At 40.1% G+C, this 19,906-nt stretch overlaps 3 protein-coding genes across 3 annotated transcripts in view; 1 reads left to right on the plus strand and 2 right to left on the minus strand.

Moving 5' to 3' along the window:
* The window catches only part of LOC131243604 (vacuolar fusion protein MON1 homolog), a 32,961-nt gene extending 18,622 nt beyond the window's left edge, over positions 1-14,339 (plus strand). The window contains exons 11-14 of the mRNA XM_058243083.1: positions 2,454-2,756; positions 2,908-2,999; positions 12,077-12,141; positions 13,807-14,339. Coding sequence (XP_058099066.1) covers positions 2,454-2,756; positions 2,908-2,999; positions 12,077-12,141; positions 13,807-13,902 — 556 coding nt within the window. The 3' untranslated portion in view covers positions 13,903-14,339. The remainder of the gene's footprint in view (positions 1-2,453; positions 2,757-2,907; positions 3,000-12,076; positions 12,142-13,806) is intronic.
* Positions 14,340-15,310: 971 nt separating this feature from the next.
* On the minus strand, positions 15,311-16,573 carry LOC131243606 (RING-H2 finger protein ATL16-like). The gene has a single exon (XM_058243086.1). The coding sequence runs from the start codon at positions 15,848-15,850 to the stop codon at positions 15,332-15,334; it is 519 nt and encodes a 172-aa protein (XP_058099069.1). The 5' UTR covers positions 15,851-16,573; the 3' UTR covers positions 15,311-15,331.
* A 491-nt stretch (positions 16,574-17,064) lies between these two features.
* On the minus strand, positions 17,065-18,940 carry LOC131243605 (pentatricopeptide repeat-containing protein At5g42450, mitochondrial). The gene has a single exon (XM_058243084.1). It carries the CDS (start codon positions 18,680-18,682, stop codon positions 17,072-17,074), a length of 1,611 nt encoding a protein of 536 aa, XP_058099067.1. The 5' UTR covers positions 18,683-18,940; the 3' UTR covers positions 17,065-17,071.
* Between the last annotated feature and the right edge of the window lie 966 nt (positions 18,941-19,906).

Here is a 19,906-nt window from a genome sequence, read left to right on the forward strand (position 1 = left end):
TTCTATAGATTTTTCATCACCTTTGAGATATATAGCCTATCTTTGTTTGAGTTGAGATTTCTTTCCAAATCCAAACTTTGATTCAATAAAAACCAAGAGTGATCAAAATCAACTATGGAACACAATCCCTCCCCCTACCCAAAAAAAAAAAAAAAAAAAAAAAAGAAAAAGAAAAAAAGAAGAGAGCAGAAGGGAGATTTTTTGGGTTTTTAGAAATTTTCCAATTTTATGTCAATTTTGCTTATTTATGAAAATCTTCTTGGTATCAAGGATATTATTAAGGATGCTATATTGAGGATTTTATCAATGGTATCACCGATATTAAGGAACTTTTATAAGGGGTTCTTCTCAAAATATTTCTAATATGTATAATATTGCTAGATATCTCCGATATTATCGGAAATATCAACTATATTTGAAATTTTGAACTATTAGCAATTTCGATTGTATTATCGATAATATCGTTGATGTTGGAACACTGGCTGTATCTGGTTCCATGGGGGGTTTGGAAGGACAGAAATATGAGCATTTTCAATAGAATTGAAGCCCCTATGCATATGCGTTTCATCATCTAGCGCATTAACTTCTATGTTGTCAAATGGGCTCTCATCAACAAGGAATTTGATGGAGTTCCAGTGACAAGATTGGTAAAAAATTGGATTGTGGATATTATTGTTGAAACCCCCTTGTCCTAGTAACAAAATAATTTGGCCCAATGGTCCTTGAAATTGAACATCAATGGTTCCACATTGAACAAGTTATGGCTGTCAATGGACAGTCATGATCTGTTAGGCTTTCAGGACCGTCCTATATTGGGTCGGGCTTGGGTTGCTCAATCATGCCTGAGGGTTGAGCTTGGGCCTCAAGATCAAGCCTGTTTATTATTTGGGATAAGCTTGGGTTGCATTTCAAAGCCCCTATGCCTGGTGTTGTTCTTGTTAATTTTTCTTTAAGAATGTGTAGCATTAGAAGTTATATGGGCATTTTTGGTAATTTTATTATATGATGCAACCCTAATATCATTACCTCCTCTCTCTCTCTCATACCCGGGCCCCCTTCTTGCAATGATCTCCCTCTATGGATAGTCCTCCATCCTCTTGACATTCTCTCTCTCTCTCTCTCTCTCTCTCTCTCTCTCAATCTGTCTCGATCTTTACAGATACCAACAATTCCTCTATTCTGCAGATGTTTTGGGCAGGGCCATGGTCTGGTCAGGCTTGCCATCATCAGCACAGGCTGGGCTGAGCTCAGGCCTGCCACCATTAGCACAGGCTGGGCTGGTGTTTTTGGGCCCTTCTAGGCATGGGCTTATGTTTCATTTTGCGAGCGGGACCCGAACAGACCCTAGCCTGACCTGTTGACAGCCCCACCTTTGGTGTTGGAGATGTATTTAGAGTTGCAGCAGAAACTTTTTGTAAATGGTTCTTGCAACCAATTGGTCATAGTGATCTGACGGTAGTGGAAGTTCTTGCGCTTAGGGGTCTCTCTCTCTCTCTCTCTCTCTCTCTCTCTCTCTCTCTCTCCCAGTGCTACTAGTCCTCACATTTATTACCCCTCCCTCTTACATATCCTTAATCATGACAATATATCCTCTTAAAACTCATTTTTCCCCAACATCCACTAGATTAACTCTTTGGAGACCCTATAGTTTGTTTTATCTAAGTCTATAAAGACCATGTGGAAATCCTTCCTCATCTCCCTACATTTCCCCATCAACTATCTCATCATCATCGTCTAAGCCTTATCCCAACTAATTGGGGTCAACATCCCCAGAAGTTGTCTTAGTAGGATAATAGCTTTAGTGGTAGACTTAAAAATAAAAAAGGTGCTTCAGTGCCAAACCTCTCTGGCATGAAACCAAACTGAATTTGTGATAATATTCGTCTCATGCCTTAGCCTTTGTTCAATCACTCTCTCCTATAGTTTCATAGTATGGCTCAAAAGTTTAATCCCAAGATAGTTAATTCGGCCACATATGTCTCCTTTATTCTTATAAGTAGGTACCACAATACATTTTCTCCATCTGTTTGGCATTTTGTTCAATCTTACAATCTTGTTGAACAACTTTGTCTACCAAAATAACCCAGTATCTCCCATGCACTTCCAAACCTCTATTGTTATACCATCTGGTCTGATGGCCTTTCCTGTTTTCATCTTTCCTCGTGACAAAATGGACAACAATATATTGGTGCAGGTCCTAGTCATTTATTTGTTGGGTCTAAAAGTTAGGTCCACCCGACATGAATAAAATCACGTGTGAGCCTAGCCTTTGGCGGGCCAGGCTTAGAGGTCTGATGAGCTAGTTTTAAGTTTAAACTAATTACTATGAGTTGTGCAGTCCATGTATGATACATCTTGTAAACCATAAATTGCGTCACATGTGCTATAGACTATTGGTTTCTTCTTCTTCTTGTTTCTGTTCTTGTTTTCTTACGAAGTGTACTTTCACACAGGCTCCGCATTGAAACGGTGCTTTTAAAGTCAAATGTTCTCAGTGAAGTTCAGAGATCCCTGCTAGACGGTGGGTTACGTGTTGAAGATCTGCCCGTTGATTCTTCTCTTCGTTCAGGATCTTCTTCTTCTCATTTGGGGCAAGACAGACATGCACCTGCATCCCCAGAGAGATTAAGACAAGCAGGTGTGGGCATTGGTGGCCCTGCTGGACTTTGGCATTTCATATACCGAAGTATATATCTGGATCAGTATGTTTCATCAGAGTTCTCATCACCTATAAATAGTTCCACCCAACAAAAAAGGTAATGCTGCCTCATCCTGTATCAACCTATTTTCAAATTGGGAACTTATTGTTCTCTTTATTTTGAAGATACTGTCTTTTGTAAAAGAAAAAGAAAGATACTTTCTGCTGTTATTGCCACTGGTAGGATGATAGAGATCCTGTGCTTGCAGACTATATAGAGCTTATCAAAAGCTGTATGCTTCTATGCATGATAGAGGGGCTGGGCCACACAAGACACAGTTCAGAAGAGATGAAAATTATGGTACGAAGTCCATCTCCTGATTTACATGATGTTTGAACTGATTTCTGAATGAGCTAGCAACATATATTGATTTACTTGCATTCCCAAACTAAACAGGTTAGCTATGGTTAAATGCATAGGTCAAGAACATGAAAACTCGACTTGATTTCCATATGGGTCGTGTTGACTCGAAACCGTAACTGAGTCTTTACTTGAGTCTTGATATTTCTCAATTAACTAAAAATATTTGACTACATGTTTGAAATACTTTCACTAAAATAAAAAAATAAAAAATAGCAATTATAGACAAATGTCTAGATTGTGTGACGGTTAAGATTTCTACCATCTCAGAAAAAAGGTTGTGAGTTAGAATCGTATCTCCCTGAAGCTTCTTTTATACAGGTGTTCAAGTATCAGTATAATTCCATGTATTGTACGCTTGGGAATTGGGATACAGAAATGTAATGGGAAACCTCAGATTTTGCATGTATCTCGTAATGTATTGCACTATGAGGGACACATTGCAGAAACTTTGGAAAATTTGTGGAATTTTTTGGTGTTGAGAAGTTAAAAGTATAGTTGCAAGAAGCATGAAGTGAAGTGGCAACAAATTTGGGTGCAAGAGTGAGGAAGCTTCTCTTTCAAAATGTGAACAAGTATAAATAAGTATGAAGTGGGAGCAGAAGCAGGGGCAGCACCTAATTAGAGGTATCCTGCAACTTTTAAATCATAAAATATCAAAAAAATAATAAAGTTCCTTTGTATAAGGTACTAAGTTATGCGTGTCTTATTAAACTAAGGTAAATATATTTAAATATGATGCATACATTTATAAATGTATAAAGATATGTATGAACTTAATTCATTTTAACATATCATTTTAGAAAAAATAAGGTAGATCCAAATGGAAACATTACAATGTCGAGGTGAAGAATGGGCAATCTAATATTTATGTTTTCCATCCAGCGTCCAAGCTTTTTTTAAAAAAATTTACTTCATTCAAACTTATGTGGACATCATTGCCACCACATTTCTTGTGCACTTGATCTTTCATTTGTCTCCTTTTTGTCATGCCTTAAAATTACTTATGAAAATGGATGGAGGGTGTGGGCTGGTGCACCACATGAGGTATGAGCACGTGTCGTGCGAAATGGGAGCGTTCCTACTAAATCCTTTCGCAAGAGTGGGGCACACCGTGATGTTTGTGAGAAATCACTCCATCCATGATATTTTAACTTGAGGCAAAAATGAGCAATCCAAGCTCAATGGGCCGCACTAAAGAAAAAGGTGGGTAGGGAAATTCCTACCGTTGAACCTTCTTGGGTCGAATACATTCCACATACCGTTTATTAGCATCATCTGGGATGATGAAAACCCAAATATTTTTTCCGCTCGAATATTTCACTACCTTCAATCCTCACGTGTTTTGAAAGACTGAAAATAGTAGAAATTTGGATTTCCCAATTTATTCCATTTTTATCATAAAAAGGAATTTTTCTTGATTGAAATTCATGGGTTTCTACTTGTTTCCTTGCTAGTCTGTTTGAAAAATGGACTTAAATAAACTTTTCTCACCTTCAGGGATACTGCCCAAATCCTCTCCTCATGTTTTGATGTGAAACAACTCGAGTGGGGCTGTTAAAACACACTAAGAAATGATAAATTAAAAAAAGAAGAAGTGCAAAAAGCCTCTTTGTAGTTTTTCTGGAATTTTTTTTCTTCTTGTCGATCTGCAACAGACTAGTGAGATCTCTAGCGAAGTTTCGGTAAAAATAGTCACCACTAACCAATTTTTTTGTTTTTTGTTTTTTGGAATTGACTGAAGACTAGAAACTGCAGAACCAAATTACTTGAAGGTTAGGACTAGAGCTTAATTGAATAACTCCAGTTGGTCCATCTTCCCAAAGATCTGAGCAAGGACCTTGGCTATGAAGAAGTTAGGCACCATCTCCACCTGTATGTGCGTTTACAGATTCAAGATTTTTAGGATTACAACTTGAGGCAAAAATCCTCCACTTTAATGGAAAAGTGAAATAAAAAAGTGAGCAAGCAAGGGGGTGTAGGGAAGATGGAAATGTTGTGAATGTGGCATGATGAAACTTTATCTGAGAATGTTGCTTAGTTTTCCGTGAATGACCTTGGTTCTAGAGATCGAGAAGTAAGAACTTCGAAACTTAATACAAGCAATGGTTCAAGAGTTGTTTCTCAGGCCTAAGAGGCTGAGGCACACACCCTTGCCAATCGGAAGCAATCAGCCCAAAGAAACAAAGAGGTGCACCCCTGCACCAAAGAGGATTCAAGGGGTCTTAAATCCGTAAGTCTTTTCTCTTTTCTTCGTGTTGTTACTCTGCTCCTCCTTCACAAGGTAAATTTCTAGGAGGACGAGTTTCCTAGGATTATTTTCTACAAGTGAGGGGGAGGTGTGAAGATGGGCGTTGAGAGAGTGAGAATCCAAAGGTCCTTTGCAATGAGCCGAAGACTCTTATTTATGGAGGTTGGGATGGGTTTGTTGGTAATATTGGGGTAGTTTGATGGCAAGGGACATATGGTACAACCTCATAGGACCTTTGGTGCTTAGGGACATATGACATGACCACATAGGACCTTGGGAGAGCTTTGTTGGTAATTTTGAGAACTTTTGAGGGTAAAGGTGCATGGGGGGACACATGTAATTTTCTTAAAAGACATGGGAATGAAAGGGGCAGCATTTTCCAGTAAGGGGGGCCATGGAACAAAAGGGCGAAAGGAAACTCATGGCACAAAAGGGCAAAAGGAAACTCATGGCACAAGGACGAAAGGAAACTCATGGCACAAAAAGGATGTGGGTTGGGGGGGGGGGGGGGGTTGATCTGGCATTAAAAGGAAAAAAAAGCAAAAAGGACACATGGCATAGAAAAATAGGGACTCATGGCACAAAAGGACAAAAGAGTTTCTGGAATAGATGCTCTTCTTCGGTTGGGGTTCTTTCCAGGGTTTTGAGTTTTGTAGGGGTTGGGATTCCTAACTAGTTGGGTTTTCTTTTCTTGGGTTTTGGTTCCCCCCTTGTATTTGTTTTTGGGTTTTTCTTTTTCTTCTTCTTCTTTTTCTCTTTTGTATAGTTTTTCTTTTCTTTTGGCCTCTAGCCTCAATAAATTATTGGTATCTTTCAAAAAAAAAAAAAAAAAAAAGAAAAAAAGAAGAAGAAGAAGAAAGAAAGAAAGAAAAGACAAAAGGAGACTTTTTTTGGAAGACAAGTGATCAAGGTGTTCCGTAATGGTAATAAAAGGAAAAAAAGGCAAAAAGGACACATGGCATAGAAAAATAGGAGACTCATGGCACAAAAGGACAAAAGAGTTTCTGGAATAGATGCTCTTCAAAGGTTGGGGTTCTTTCCAAGGTTTTGAGTTTTGTAGGGGATTGGGATTCCTAATTAGTTGGGTTTTCTTTTCTTGGGTTTTGGTTCCCCCCTTGTAATTGTTTTTGGGTTTTTTTTCTTCTTCTTTTTCTCTTTTGTATAGTTTTTCTTTTCTTTTGGCCTCTAGCCTCAATAAATTATTGGTATCTTTCAAAAAAAAAAAAAGAAAAAAAAGAAGAAAGAAAGAAAGAAAAAAAGAAAAAAGAAAAGACAAAAGGAGACTTTTTTTGGAAGACAAGTGATCAAGGTGTTCCGTAACGGCCACCACTGTTACTTTTACGATACGGGGCATAACGGCTGTTACGGCCCCATGACGGCTGTTACAGTCTCTCTTATTTATTTATTGAAAAACCCTCCGAAAAACTTATATCTGCCCTATAATGTTAGTTAAAAAGTATGAAAACTTGTATCTGTCCCGTAATAGACCATTACGGGGCTATTATGGCCTTTATAGGGGACGTAGCATGCCGTTAACGGCAATTACGGGTCATTTTTTCCATAACGGTTGTTACGGTCGTTACGACCCCATAACGTGTATCGGTTGCCACTGTTACCTTTACGTAATAGCCTTTACGGCCCTGTAACGGCTTTTATGACACACCATGAAAGTGATGTAGGACCGATGCATGAACCAAATATGATGTGAGATGAAGTAGCAAAATTAAGGTAATTAATAAAAAACATAAAACTTGCCATTATCATCACAATACCAAGAAAACTAAAAGAATATTATGCATAATCCTAGCCTAGGTTACCTAACATCGTTGTACAATATCATTAAATAAAGAAAACTAGGATCTCATAGATGTAAGGACATCCAATTAACATAGGGAAAAGTCTATTTCAAAGTAGGAGATCTAATACTACTCAGGGTAAAATTAGGGTTAGGGAAATTGGGGAAAACTAGGAATTAGGGTTTATGGGTTCAAATTGGGAAAATGGGTTAAAGGATTTAGGTGTTAGGATATGGGAATTAAGGTTTTGGATAGAAGAGGTGTAAGGATGTTAGGTGAATTGAAGAATGGGAGGAGTCAGTGTTTGGGATTTTGAAAAAAATAGGAAAGTAGTGATTTCTAGGTTTAGGTTAGGTTTAGAAAAAGGAAGAAGAGGGTTTTGCTTTAAAGGTGGTGAGAAACCAAAGGGGACAAAGGGATGTCCGTACGACCAACCCAAGAGGTCAAAAGTGTGGCTGTACGGTCACACGTGTGGCTAGATCTGTAGGGTTTTAGGGTTTTTTTTTTTTTTTAGGGTTTGGCTTGTTGATGTATATGGGTAATGGGGATTAGAAGAAAGGTGAAGGTTTGGTATGGAAAGATCGAAGAATTTCAAACGAAATACCTTGCTGGTGGATGAATGGATGATGATGTGTGGATAGATGGAGACCTCGCACGTCTGTTGATGAAGATCGACGTCACACCAACCTCTCTTCCAAATCACATGGAAGATATTTTCAAGTCACATGAAGATAAAAGAAGAAGAAAAGCAATGGAGCTCTCTCTCTCTCTCTCTCTCTCTCTCTCTCTCAAAATCTAGTTGCATTAGGGCTTCAAACACCCATATTTCTCTTTTATAGTATCAGAAAAGACCTTTTACAAAAAGACGCTTTTAGATAAGATTTGCAACATAGAGATTCGTAATAAATTAAAAGTTATTCCTAACTCCATAATCCTAACACAAATATAAGGTATATTAAAAATAACGAAGCATGTAAACAATTTAAAGAACTAAACTATTCCGTGGCCCATGGGGTCCACGATCAAGATGTCTGATAATGATCCAACGGTCCGATCATCGTGTCCACCCAATCCAATGGTCCGATGTGTATATCAAGCTCCTACATGCAACCCGTGTGCATCTTCCCAGTAGAGCTGGGCATCGGACCGAGTCGAATCGGATTGGACCCAACTCGACCAGGTCCGAGTTCTACATCGCCTTATCCGAACTCGGTTAGATCCGGGACCGAGTCCAGGTCCTCTGACCCAATCCGATCCTAAACGCTGCTGACCTGGACCGATCCGAGTTCGACTTGGTCAGGAAAACCGAGTCGGAGCGAGTTGGGCAAAGTTCAGACCGTTCATTTTTGCCAACGGTGTGGAAATCATTATTCTCACTGTTTCTTATGGTGAGATCGCACATGACCGAAAAAACCGATGGGGTTTAAATCAAAAAAATTAAGATGGCCCCACATAATGGATGAAATATCTCATCGCGAAATCAGCTTCTCGAAGAAGCTTTGTACGAAGGGTACATCGTCCATAGCCACAAACCTCGAAGTACCACACCACCGAAATCGGTGCGAGGGTTTAGATCAGTGATATTTGTGTTTTCCCTTCATCCATGCTTTCTAGATCTTATGAACGGGTTGGATAATAGATATACATGCATCAATTTTGGGTTGAATCCATAAAATGATCCGTAAAAAACGACAATGATGAACTACATGCATTCGCGGTGGGCCCAGCTCGAATGATGTGAGAGCGTAGTACCTCAATCAATAAGGCATAAGCTAAACCTATACGTACTGCTCTAGGAGACGAGCACCGACGCTCCTCGAGCTCCGAGTTGTACGACGGTTCAAAGGAGATCAAAGTTTTATGGGCCCCATGTATTTTTATATCTATTCAATTATTTTTAGAGATCATTTTAGAGTATTATCCAAAAAAAAAAATTATGTCCAAAGATCATCTAGACCACACCATTACAAAGCAAATGAGATAATGATTTTCACCATTAAACAATTTGTAGATCCACGTAACGTTTCTTTTCCATCTGTTCCATCCAATCTGTCCATAAGGTCACAAAGACACGAATGAAGAGGAAAAGCAAATCATATTGATCCAAAACTTCGTTAACCCAAAAAGAGCTTCAATGGTAGACACAAAAGACAAAGGAGGGGAACATAGCAACAAGATAAAGGGAGAGATATGACAATAAGACAGGGAGACATGGCAAAAGGTTAAAGTGCGATGCCTAGCAGCAAGAGAAAGGGAGACAAGCGGATTGCCTACAATGCCCGTCATAGGGACGCTGCTGCGACTCTCTCTCCTGTACACAGCTACACACCATTTCTCAATATACATACCTCTCTCCAACGATAAATCACATGAAGCCTCTGAAGACATACGGCTAGCCTTCTTCTTCAATAGAAAGAGAGAGACGTATATATAAACAGATAAACAAATATAAAGAGAGACTTGGGTTTTTTTGCGCCGAATGAAAAAGCCAGGCGGTAAAGAAATCGGTGCGGCCCGCCTCCCCCTCTAATACACACGCAAATGTGTACGTGAAGTGATGTCCTCATCAATAAGGCAAAAGGAGACTCATGGCACAAAAAGACAAAATGAGATCCATGGCACAAAAGACAAATGAGGGGAACATAGCAACAAGATAAAGGGAGAGATATGACAATAAGACAGGGAGACATGGCAAAAGGTTAAAGTGCGATGCCTAGCAGCAAGAGAAAGGGAGACAAGCGGATTGCCTACAATGCCCACACCTATTGATCGGAGTATCCTAGATATTATCGATAATGTCCTTGATATTATTTGTATCTCTAGCTTGACGATACGGATAAAACTCGTGGTATCAGACATTCTAGGTATCGATCATTTATCATTAAGTATCGCCAATGTTTTGATATCACCCCTGTATCAACTATATTTTTGATTGCGTAAATTTCAGGTGTTTCTTGTATCGCCAATGTATCACCAATATTTTTTACCGTGTAAAATTTGTTCATTAAAAGAATTTCAATTTCTATTTTTTTGTGGGTGCATGGTTGTATGATGAAATGCATATTTGTATGTGTATATATGCATGCATGCATGAATGGATGTATGTGTGTTTGTGTGTATGCACACATGCATGGATGAATGGATCATACATGTATGTATGCATGTGCATGCATGGATGGATGGATCCACCACTTTCCCCAATGTTTCTCTGAGTCAACGATACATGTTTTTAGGCCCCATTAAAGGGAAACTTATTATTTGATTCCTAAATATGCAAATATGTGCCTTAAAAAAAACTATTATTTGATTCTTAAATATGCAAATATGTATATTTTAGTATCTCCTAAAGCATCATTGAAAAATTCCACCATTTTCCCCATGTTTCCTTGAGTTAGCTTTGAGACCCCCATTAAGATAAACTTATTATGCATGCGTCTATTTTTGCAATTATTTGATTCCTAAATATGCGGATATGTGTATTTTAGCATCTCCTGAAGTTTCATTGAGAAATCCACTATTTCCTCTTGTTTCCCTTAGTCAATGATACATTTCTAGATATTACCGATAATACCGGTGATATTGATACATGTTTCCATATCCCCAGCCAACGATACATGTAACAATACCGATGCTACGAACACTGACCACACCAAAGGAAATAGTGGGGGATTGAACACCCACACTGAAAACTTCTTTGGGGCCACAATTTTTGGATCAAGCTTATATTTGTGTTTTCCCTTCATCCAAGTTTGTGTGACCTTATGAATAGGTTGGATGGCAAATAAAATATCATGGTGGGCCCCAAGAAGTTTTCAACGGTGGGCATTCAATCCCCACTGTTTACATGAGATTACACTTATTACACTCTTCATTTGAGGCAACAAAATTTTATCACATACTTGCTAAGTCTTTTGGGATAGTGACTTCACTCATCATGTAATATGGTTGGAAAGCCAAATAGGGAAAGTGTCGTTTATAACAGCACTTGTAATAGGCCCTTGGTCCAGCTGTTTCATGGCCTCTCTCCTGATCATACCCTTTCAGATTAAATTATTAAGCCAATTCCCTAAAACTTTGGAGGCCAGTTGTGCTTTGCCTCTTCTTTTTAGTTGGTGGATCTCCATGAGATGTTCCATTGCACATCAAAGTTTCCTGGACACGCATCAACCTTTGACTGCTACTACCAGTTATAGAGGAGGGTTTTTTGTTTGTTTGTTTTTTACTTTTTGTTGTCGTCTCCATTCTTTGTTCTGCTTGATTTGGAGATGTCCGGATCATGCCTTATCCTCTTCCAGAGCCGACAGTCTTGTGTCTGACCATATTCAGACCCCTTGAGTGTCATGCTTAATAGCACAACCGTAATGTGATCAGGGGAGACCTGAAAAAATCACTTTTGATTCCAGGTAGGAGCATGTGCTGCGTAGCAGCAAGCAATCAATGCTTGAGGCGTGGGAAGCAAGCTGCAAACTGATTCCCTACCCCATCTGATTTTGTTTTGTTATTCTACAAAATAGAAAAAAATTCTACCAAGCATTAAACATCCACTTCTGTTCTTGCATTCCTATGACTGGTTTATGCTGCACGCATTGAGCAGACAATAAGTGAATGAGATGCTAAAGAGAAGGAAAATACTTTTATAACCCCATAACTTATTTCAGAAGCCTTATATGTGACTGTGATACTGTATAATCTGAGGAAAGATGTACCTTAACTAGATAAATTTTATTTTAGTAAATTATTTTATTTTTAGTAGGTACAGATTTGCATGGTTTGAGATGATGGAGGTATGAACCGGGCACATAATTGTCATTGTTGTATGAAAATGGAATATGACTTTCCATTGAAAACTTTCTACCTCATCTCAATAAGACTATTATCTTTCACCACTCATTTTGAAATTCATTCTTCTCATATTTTCGTTCTAATCTCAAATATTTCCACCTGCAACTTAAGTTCTTGTTATGTGGCAGTTCTGTTATGCTGGATTACTCAAGATTTTGAGCTATACGCAGCCTTTGATCCGCTTGCAGACAAGGTTTGATACTCATTACTTGAATATTTCTTTCAAATATATTTTTTCCTTGTTTTTTTGATAGAACATGTTAAAATCCCCTGATAAAATCCGAGTGCTTTTCCATCTTCACATTTAACTAAAATGTAGGATGAAGCATTTTGATGTGGGATAGAATTACAATGCTAAAACTTCTCTTCTTACATGAGATTTAACATGTGGTGTGTTATGAAGAAATGCATGTCGAGGTTCAAACTCGAAACCTGAATTAATTAAATAAGATAACTCCCAATAATAGTCGAGTGTAGGACAATCTTAAATCTGAGCGCTAAGATTTCTTGCATCACTAATCGTTTACATTTGTTTGACCCCTACTTGTGAAAGTATTGTTGATTTAAACAAATCACTAGTCCAAGCCACAACCAATTGATTAAATAATCATAATTTGCAAATGGAAAAAAAAAAAAAAACCAGAGTATTTAACAATCACTTGACCAAATATGAGAAATAATCTGTAGATCCACAACCAAAACATATTGGTAACACAAAATAGAAAACTCAAATGGGTGATAAAGCAAACAATTTCATAGCAAGAACCATTACAAAGCTGTGGATTAAAACCCTCTCACCCAGCCAGCAAACAGTGCGGAAAGCCAACCCTTTTTTAAAGAGGAAGATGACGATATATTGGAAACTAAAGGGAAACAAGTTCCCGATTCAAAAAAGAAAAAAAAAAAAGTGCTGGACACACCCAACCTAGCCAAAAGAAAAGCGTTTGGGCTTAAGACCTTCTCCGATATGGGTAAATGAAATATTTAACCCACTGGTCTCCGCTTTTGACAAAACTTTGCAAGTGGACCTCTGGTGTTTGATGGAGATTCTTCAACTGTTATTTGTTGGGCAACTGCCGGAGCGCGTCTGTGGATGCTGGCTGATATTATGGAGGCTATTATACTCTGTAGTACTGTTACCATGTTGGATGTTTCCCCTTGCACATTCTTGGTGGCTAATTCCGACACGGATTATTTAGCAAGGGAAGGGTTTTCATGGAATATTCTTTTGGTCATTTCAATTCAGCAACGGTTGGCAATCAAATAGGTGTTTGTTTTTCATTTGTTATCATATTAATCCCATAATGGAATCCTTTGCCATTCTTCTACCCGCCATCTTTTTGTGGTGGCATAAAGGATGCAAACAAACCAAAGTTGGATATTACAGATATGAGTTTAAGAAGTTTACTTAGTTGAAACACGTGGAGCCATGCCCATCTACACACAAGTACATATGCAAATATGACACGTGCAATATCTGAGCATTCCATCTGGTGGGGCCATGCTGTGTAGATCTTCTGGCCTAACTATCAGGCCTTTTCATTGCTCAGGTAGGCCATGGTGTATAAAACAAATGGATTGCCAATTTTTTTTTTTTTATAGCCATTATCTGTTTTGTACTCTGAGGCCTACCTGATGAGTGAACCAGTCTGATCTGTTGGCAAGAATATCTAAACAGTGTGGCCCACTTGATGGAAAGTCTAGATCTCTCACATTTGTGTCATATTAGCATGTGCGTTTGTACTGACAGGCAGGCCTCCACACATTCTGGCTTTGCCAAAGTCTAGTTTCAACTATATTTTTGTTACTTTCTCTTTTGCATCGGGATGCATTCTGACCCCTTCTAGTGAAAATGCAGGCTTTAGCCATAAAGACTTGCAACCAAGTGTGTCAGTGGGTGAGAGATGTGGAAAATGAGATTTTCTTGCTGGGAGCGAGCCCCTTTTCTTGGTGATTTCATCAAAGAGCATATGTGTACTGATTGTACTCTTTTAAGTCTCTTTTGGTAATAAAATCCCGCCATTAATATTTTCCACATGCCTTTTGTGCTTGCCTGTGTACATGAATCGCCGATGTTGGTTGATCTGAAGATGTGGAATTGCGACTGACGTTGCAAACAGTTCTTATCATTTGTTTTGTTCAAATGGCAAAGCATGCTATGATATTCTCTCTCAGTCTTTTTTTCTTTTCCCCATTTCCTTGTTAGGCCTATTTTGTAAGATGAGGCAAAACGCACAAGTCACATTGGATGAAGCAAGAAAAGTTTATATAAACATGTAGTTTTATTTTATTCATTTGTTTCTTTATTTTCTAATGTCGAAAGAAATGTATGTCACTTGATTTTCTGCCCATATGCTTGAATTTGAAATTTACTTCAACTCTTGCATACTTCACTCAAAGCAGTCTTGTGAGTTTATGAATAACACGAGGATGCTTGCTGAGTGCCAAAGACAAGCTCTTCACATGTGCCAGCATTGTAAACATGCAGGATCTATGCCAGCATTGTAAACATGCAGGATCTAGGTCATTCATCAGGCGTGGGCTGTGGTGAATGTTCCCAACCCATAGCCCAAAAGGCAGCACGGAACTTCACCCCACCCAACCCATAGCTGAAAAGGTGGCACGGAACTGTTACCGAAGACTGTCAACATTCATTGTACATTGTACAGGTGCAGCCTGAGTGATGAGTGGACATGCTCTTTTGGGGGGGTGCTACAACACATTCTCTGTGGGGCCCACATGATGAACAGGCTGGGTGTTGCACATGCGTGCCATGTTAGAGTGTGCAAGATGCTTGTCTTTTGCATTTTCATATGAGCGCTTTCAAAGTAAGCATTATTGGGAAAGAAAAAAAAGTAGCTGGAAATAGAAAATTGTTGACTGAGTGCAGGCATGCTATTGTATTTCCTTGACAAATATGCTACTTCCTACTGTAGTGGAATGTACAAACATTCTTTTCTTCTTCTGAAAATTTTGAGGATGATAGCTGTGATACCCAAAATCCCGAGGCCGCTAGAAATTGATCAAGAATAAGCCCTGCGTTGGCATTGATTTTTATCGGAACTGCTTGGATTTCTAACTTTTGAGTCTGAATCTGCATATGACTTGAATATATATATGTTTTGCTTCTTGATCTTGATTGAGGACACGGAAAAGTAGTGTGATTGTGGTCCGGCTTAATGATTTTTCACTAAAGCTCTTTCCTCACCTCCAACGCTTGTATATTTCTAATTCCTCCCGCTTCTGTCTGTAGCCTTGTTTATGCAGAGACCCCATATTCTGATGATCATCACAACCACTGTGGATGAAACTACACTAACATCTGACCCAGATTCCGGTTCAAACCAATCTGCATTTGTTTGTCTGTGCCTGGTCACTGTAACTCAGTGCATTTGTTGGCTATGAGCATCTTCTCTACTCATCTCGAATGACATAGAACTAGAGAAGTCATGGCAACTGTTAAGGTCATTTACAACACTTGATCTGCAGAGCGGGCAGTTGGGATGGGCCTGGAACCATGCGTCGACACAAGTAATATGAAAGACAGGGGAACAGTTGGGCAGCAGCCTCAGCCATTCGCCATTGTCGAATTCTCCCAAACAAACTGCGCAATCACAGTTGCTTGGGTTGGCCTCACTGTCTGTCTTCTTGAACTGAATTGCAGGGAGGGCGTGTAAGATGGCAGGTGCCAGGCCTTGGCTCTGGATTGGCAATGAAGGGTCTTCTGGGTTGGCGACTGCCTCATTTAGGAGCCGCCTACGAGGTCTATTGAGAAGAATCCATTCCCGTGTGAGGAAATTGTAGCAGCTCAAGAGAAGGAAGAGAGCACAAAGCGTTGTGATCAAGGTGATTATGATCTGGTTCCAAGGGTACTTTTGATCTTGAAGGTCTGGAGTACTCATGTTCAAAAGAGGGATTGAGGGTTGTGATTGGAGGTTGAAATGGTTTATTTGCAAGTAATTATGTTTTCTGAAGGGGGGAATAAGACATAGTTGGAGGATAGCTGAGGATGAGACCGATGTAGAGATGGAGACAAAATCTTAGGTTGGTGACGATTCTAAGAATAACTAAGCAAATGTACAGTCTGGTAACAGGTATGACTCTTTTAAGTGATACCAAATGTTGATCTGATGGGCCCCACTGCAGATGGGAGATGCTCTAACCCATCCATTTTTGAACTATTTTCTGTTGAATGTGGGCCGTTGCTTTGTGTGTACCTTCATGGGACTTTCGCAATGTCTCAAAACTTTTTAAACGGCACACAGGATGACCTATCATCGATCCTAACCATGTATTCATTCATACAACTAGGGCCAGGCAATGGTACAAGAATCATGCTGATTGGATGATCCTAACCTTTTGAATGAGGCCCATTTAGACTCACAAGAAATACAAAGTGGGATCTACCTAAGTAGATGTTTCGGAACGGTTCAGATAGACAATAGGTCGCCAGTGTTCTGCCCACTAAGGTGGGTATGATAGCAACCAGAGAGGGAGGGAGGGAGGGGGCTTTGCCTAATCGTCCCACCTTCATGGGAAACTAGCAACATCCCCAAACATTCTAAATGACATGTGGGACGCCCAATTCTCAATCGGGATAATTCATTCAATTGTACCAATGAGAACAAGCTGTGGTGGATAAATCATGCTGATCGGATGCTCCTAACCCTTTGAATGGGGCCAATTTGTTACAATCGTCCGTTGTTTATGAGCCACAGATCCCATGAGTAGAATCATCAAACCAAAGTACTAATCTGGAATCATAAGCAATACGGAGGAATATTATCTAATAGATGTTTTGAGATGATGATTGGAGCTATTTTGTTTCTCTACATCCATGCTATTGAATGGATGCTTAGGATCATCCGATTGGCGTGATTTTTGCACCATGCATACACGTGTGTTTTCATCTCTCTCTCTCTCTACATGTGTGCAGTTGGGCCATCCTTTAAATGGTTAAGATCCTCAAAGCTGTGAGATTTTTTGAGGCATCCCCATCTGCGGTGGGGCCCATCAAATCGACACTCTAGATCAACAAACCATGATGCCCATATGCCCGGAGCGCTTAAGGAACTAGACATTTGCAACTGAATGTCACGTGTTTACCCTATCAAACTCAATGTTTAAAGGCAAACTTCATTTAAGATTTCCTTGTGAAGCTTTGAGCTTGTGTCTTCCTTCAAATGTTCAAAACATACCTTAATAAGCATGCAAATCTCATCTGTTTGAACATGTCTTCTGTCACCAGTGACAAAGATATGAACCTTATTCCTGATCTCAATCCAACTGCAGCCAGGAATCCTCTTCATCCCCTTCTCCTTCATCTCCTTCCTGATCATTGACACACTCCTCCATTGACCAGCGGTGGAATACACATTCGATAGCAGAATGTAAGACGAAACGTCCCCAGGATCTAGAGCAAGGATTTGGCGGGCCGCAAGCTCGGCTAATTCTGCATTTGAATGGATCTGGCACCCACTGAGTAATGCCTTCCAAAACCCAATTCCCGGATCAAATGGGAGCTCATTGAGAAACCTCTTGGCTTCCTGGAAACGCCCTGATCGGGAGAGCAGATCAACCATACAAGCATAGTGTTTGGCTCTTAGCATACCAGGCTGTTCTTTCCTCGCTTGTTCAAAATAAGCGCATCCATCTTCGACAAGGCCTGCATGGTTACAAGCAAACAACACACAAAGCAGTGTAACACTGTTTGGTTGCAGACCAGTGTGGTACATCTGTTGAAAGAACTCCAGAGCCTCCTTTCCGCGACCATTCTGCGCATACCCACAAATCAAAGCGTTCCAAGAAACGACATTCTTTTCAGGTAGCCGATCGAACGCTAGGAGGCTATCGTCCATGCTCCCACATTTTGCATAAAAGCTGATCAGAGAATTCCCAACAAACACATCATGCTTGATTAAAGACTTGATAGCATAGGCATGGAAGCTCTTGCCCATCCCAAGAGCTGCAATATTTGCAGCTGCGCTGAAAATGCAAGGGAACGTCGATTCGTTGGGCCTCACCCCTTCTCTACACATCTGGATGAAAAGATTCACAGACTCCTCATTGCGGCCTGTTTGGCTGTACCCGCCGATCATCGCATTCCAGGACACCACGTTGCTCTCAGGTATGTCTCGGAAGAGTTGCACAGCCTCGTCGAACCTGTCATTCTTCAAGTACCCACAAATCAATGTAGTGTAGGAAACAACGTTTGGGTCATGGGTGTCTTCAAATGCTCCTTGAGCTTCATCAAGGCTACCCAATTTGGCGTAATGATCAAGAACTGAGCTGCCCACAAAGACATCTGATCGAAGGCCCATCTTCGTTGCGCAAGCATGGAGCTGCTTGCCAGCATTGTGGTTCCTCTGAGCGGTGCACGCGTGAATTATGGTACTGAAGGTGAATTGGTTGGGACTAATTCCCAAGAAACGCATGCGGGAGAAGAGACCGATAGCATCTTTAAGGCGATCACTGCGTGCGAAAACGCCGATTATAGCAGTGGCTGAGACAAGATCCCAGTCAGGCGTTTCGTCGAACAGTTGGCGGGCGTCTGAGAATTCTTTCGATTTACAGTACGATTCAATGAGTTGGGATTCTGTGGTTGGAATTCCAGATTTAAGGAGTTGGGCATGGGCACTTTGGGTCTCAAGGAGATGAATAGAAGAGAGCAGAGCTTTTGAACTTGAGTTGGATTTGAGTAGGGAATGAGGGATTTTTGAGAGTATGGATTTCATGTGGATTTGAATATTTATGCCTATTGTAATACGAAATTACAGACATGACACTGGTGAGTGGCATGAATGAGGGATTGTGTGCCGGGCCCAAGTGGGCCCACTGATGTTCTTCATCGACCATTTGATAGGTGGGGCCCATCGAGGATTGCACATGGCCCCAACCAGGGAGCAGATGGATGACCACAGCTATTCCATACGGCCTTTAAAAAAAATAATAAAAAAAAATTTCTATCAAGCTAGTCCTATGATAGTTCACCACCATTTTAACAATGGTAATGATTCATCCACATAGCATGTTGGACTCATGTGCGGCTATCACTACAGTCCGAATTGTGGGGCACATCGTGGGTGAAGCATATCTGTAATAAATTCATTTTACACAAGCAATCCTAACCGTCGCTTGAAAGTAAAAGTGTGAGTGATCCAAAATCCATGGAAAAATCAAATTGTTACTTACATCTTTCTGTGTTATTTTTGGTTATGCTTCATGGTTCATTCGCGTTGGTTCAGCAATTTCTACAGTCTGAATTGTTATAGAACTACACCATGTGCATGGTCCAAGGGCCACCATTGTTTATTGAATAGTGGTGAACTCTCGTATGGATGTGATTAGGCAGTCGTGGTTAATTTTGGATCGTCTGTTATCCCTGAGGGATTCCCATCAAACGGTCTACACTTGGGCCCCACAGGAATTTACAACATATCAACGCAAGGAATTCGTACTAGTCATAGATAATGAAATATATCGTTTTCTAACACGCACAACCGTTGAATGGTTGGTGCTTCTCTACGCGCCGAACAAGACTCCTCAAGTCCTGGTGGGACCCACCATTTAGTGATCCAGAACACTTATCTATGGCTCATGTAATGGACAGTTGGGCTCGTTTAATCAGAGGGATTTTAGAGCCATGGGCCAATCATGTCATGGCCCCTAAATGAACAGCCTTGATCGCCAATCAAAAGGATCCATCGGCATCAACGTTGATCTGAACTGAAACACCATTTCGCTGGGGCCCACTGAACAAAATTTGGGGATTGTCATAAGCCCTCTGGGATCTCAGTCAGATGCGTCTGACCACATCACTCTCTTATTTTCTTTGATGCAAAGTTTATATAAGAAACGGTCCACTAAAAATCAACCGTTATATGTGATCGATCTTATGATCGCAATGCTTTGTTTTTATCCTTTGTCCGTACCAGTTCTGGTAAAGGCCCCTGAGGGGG

This window comes from Magnolia sinica, chromosome 4, assembly GCF_029962835.1.
Source record: "Magnolia sinica isolate HGM2019 chromosome 4, MsV1, whole genome shotgun sequence".
Classification (NCBI taxonomy): Eukaryota; Viridiplantae; Streptophyta; class Magnoliopsida; order Magnoliales; family Magnoliaceae; genus Magnolia; species Magnolia sinica.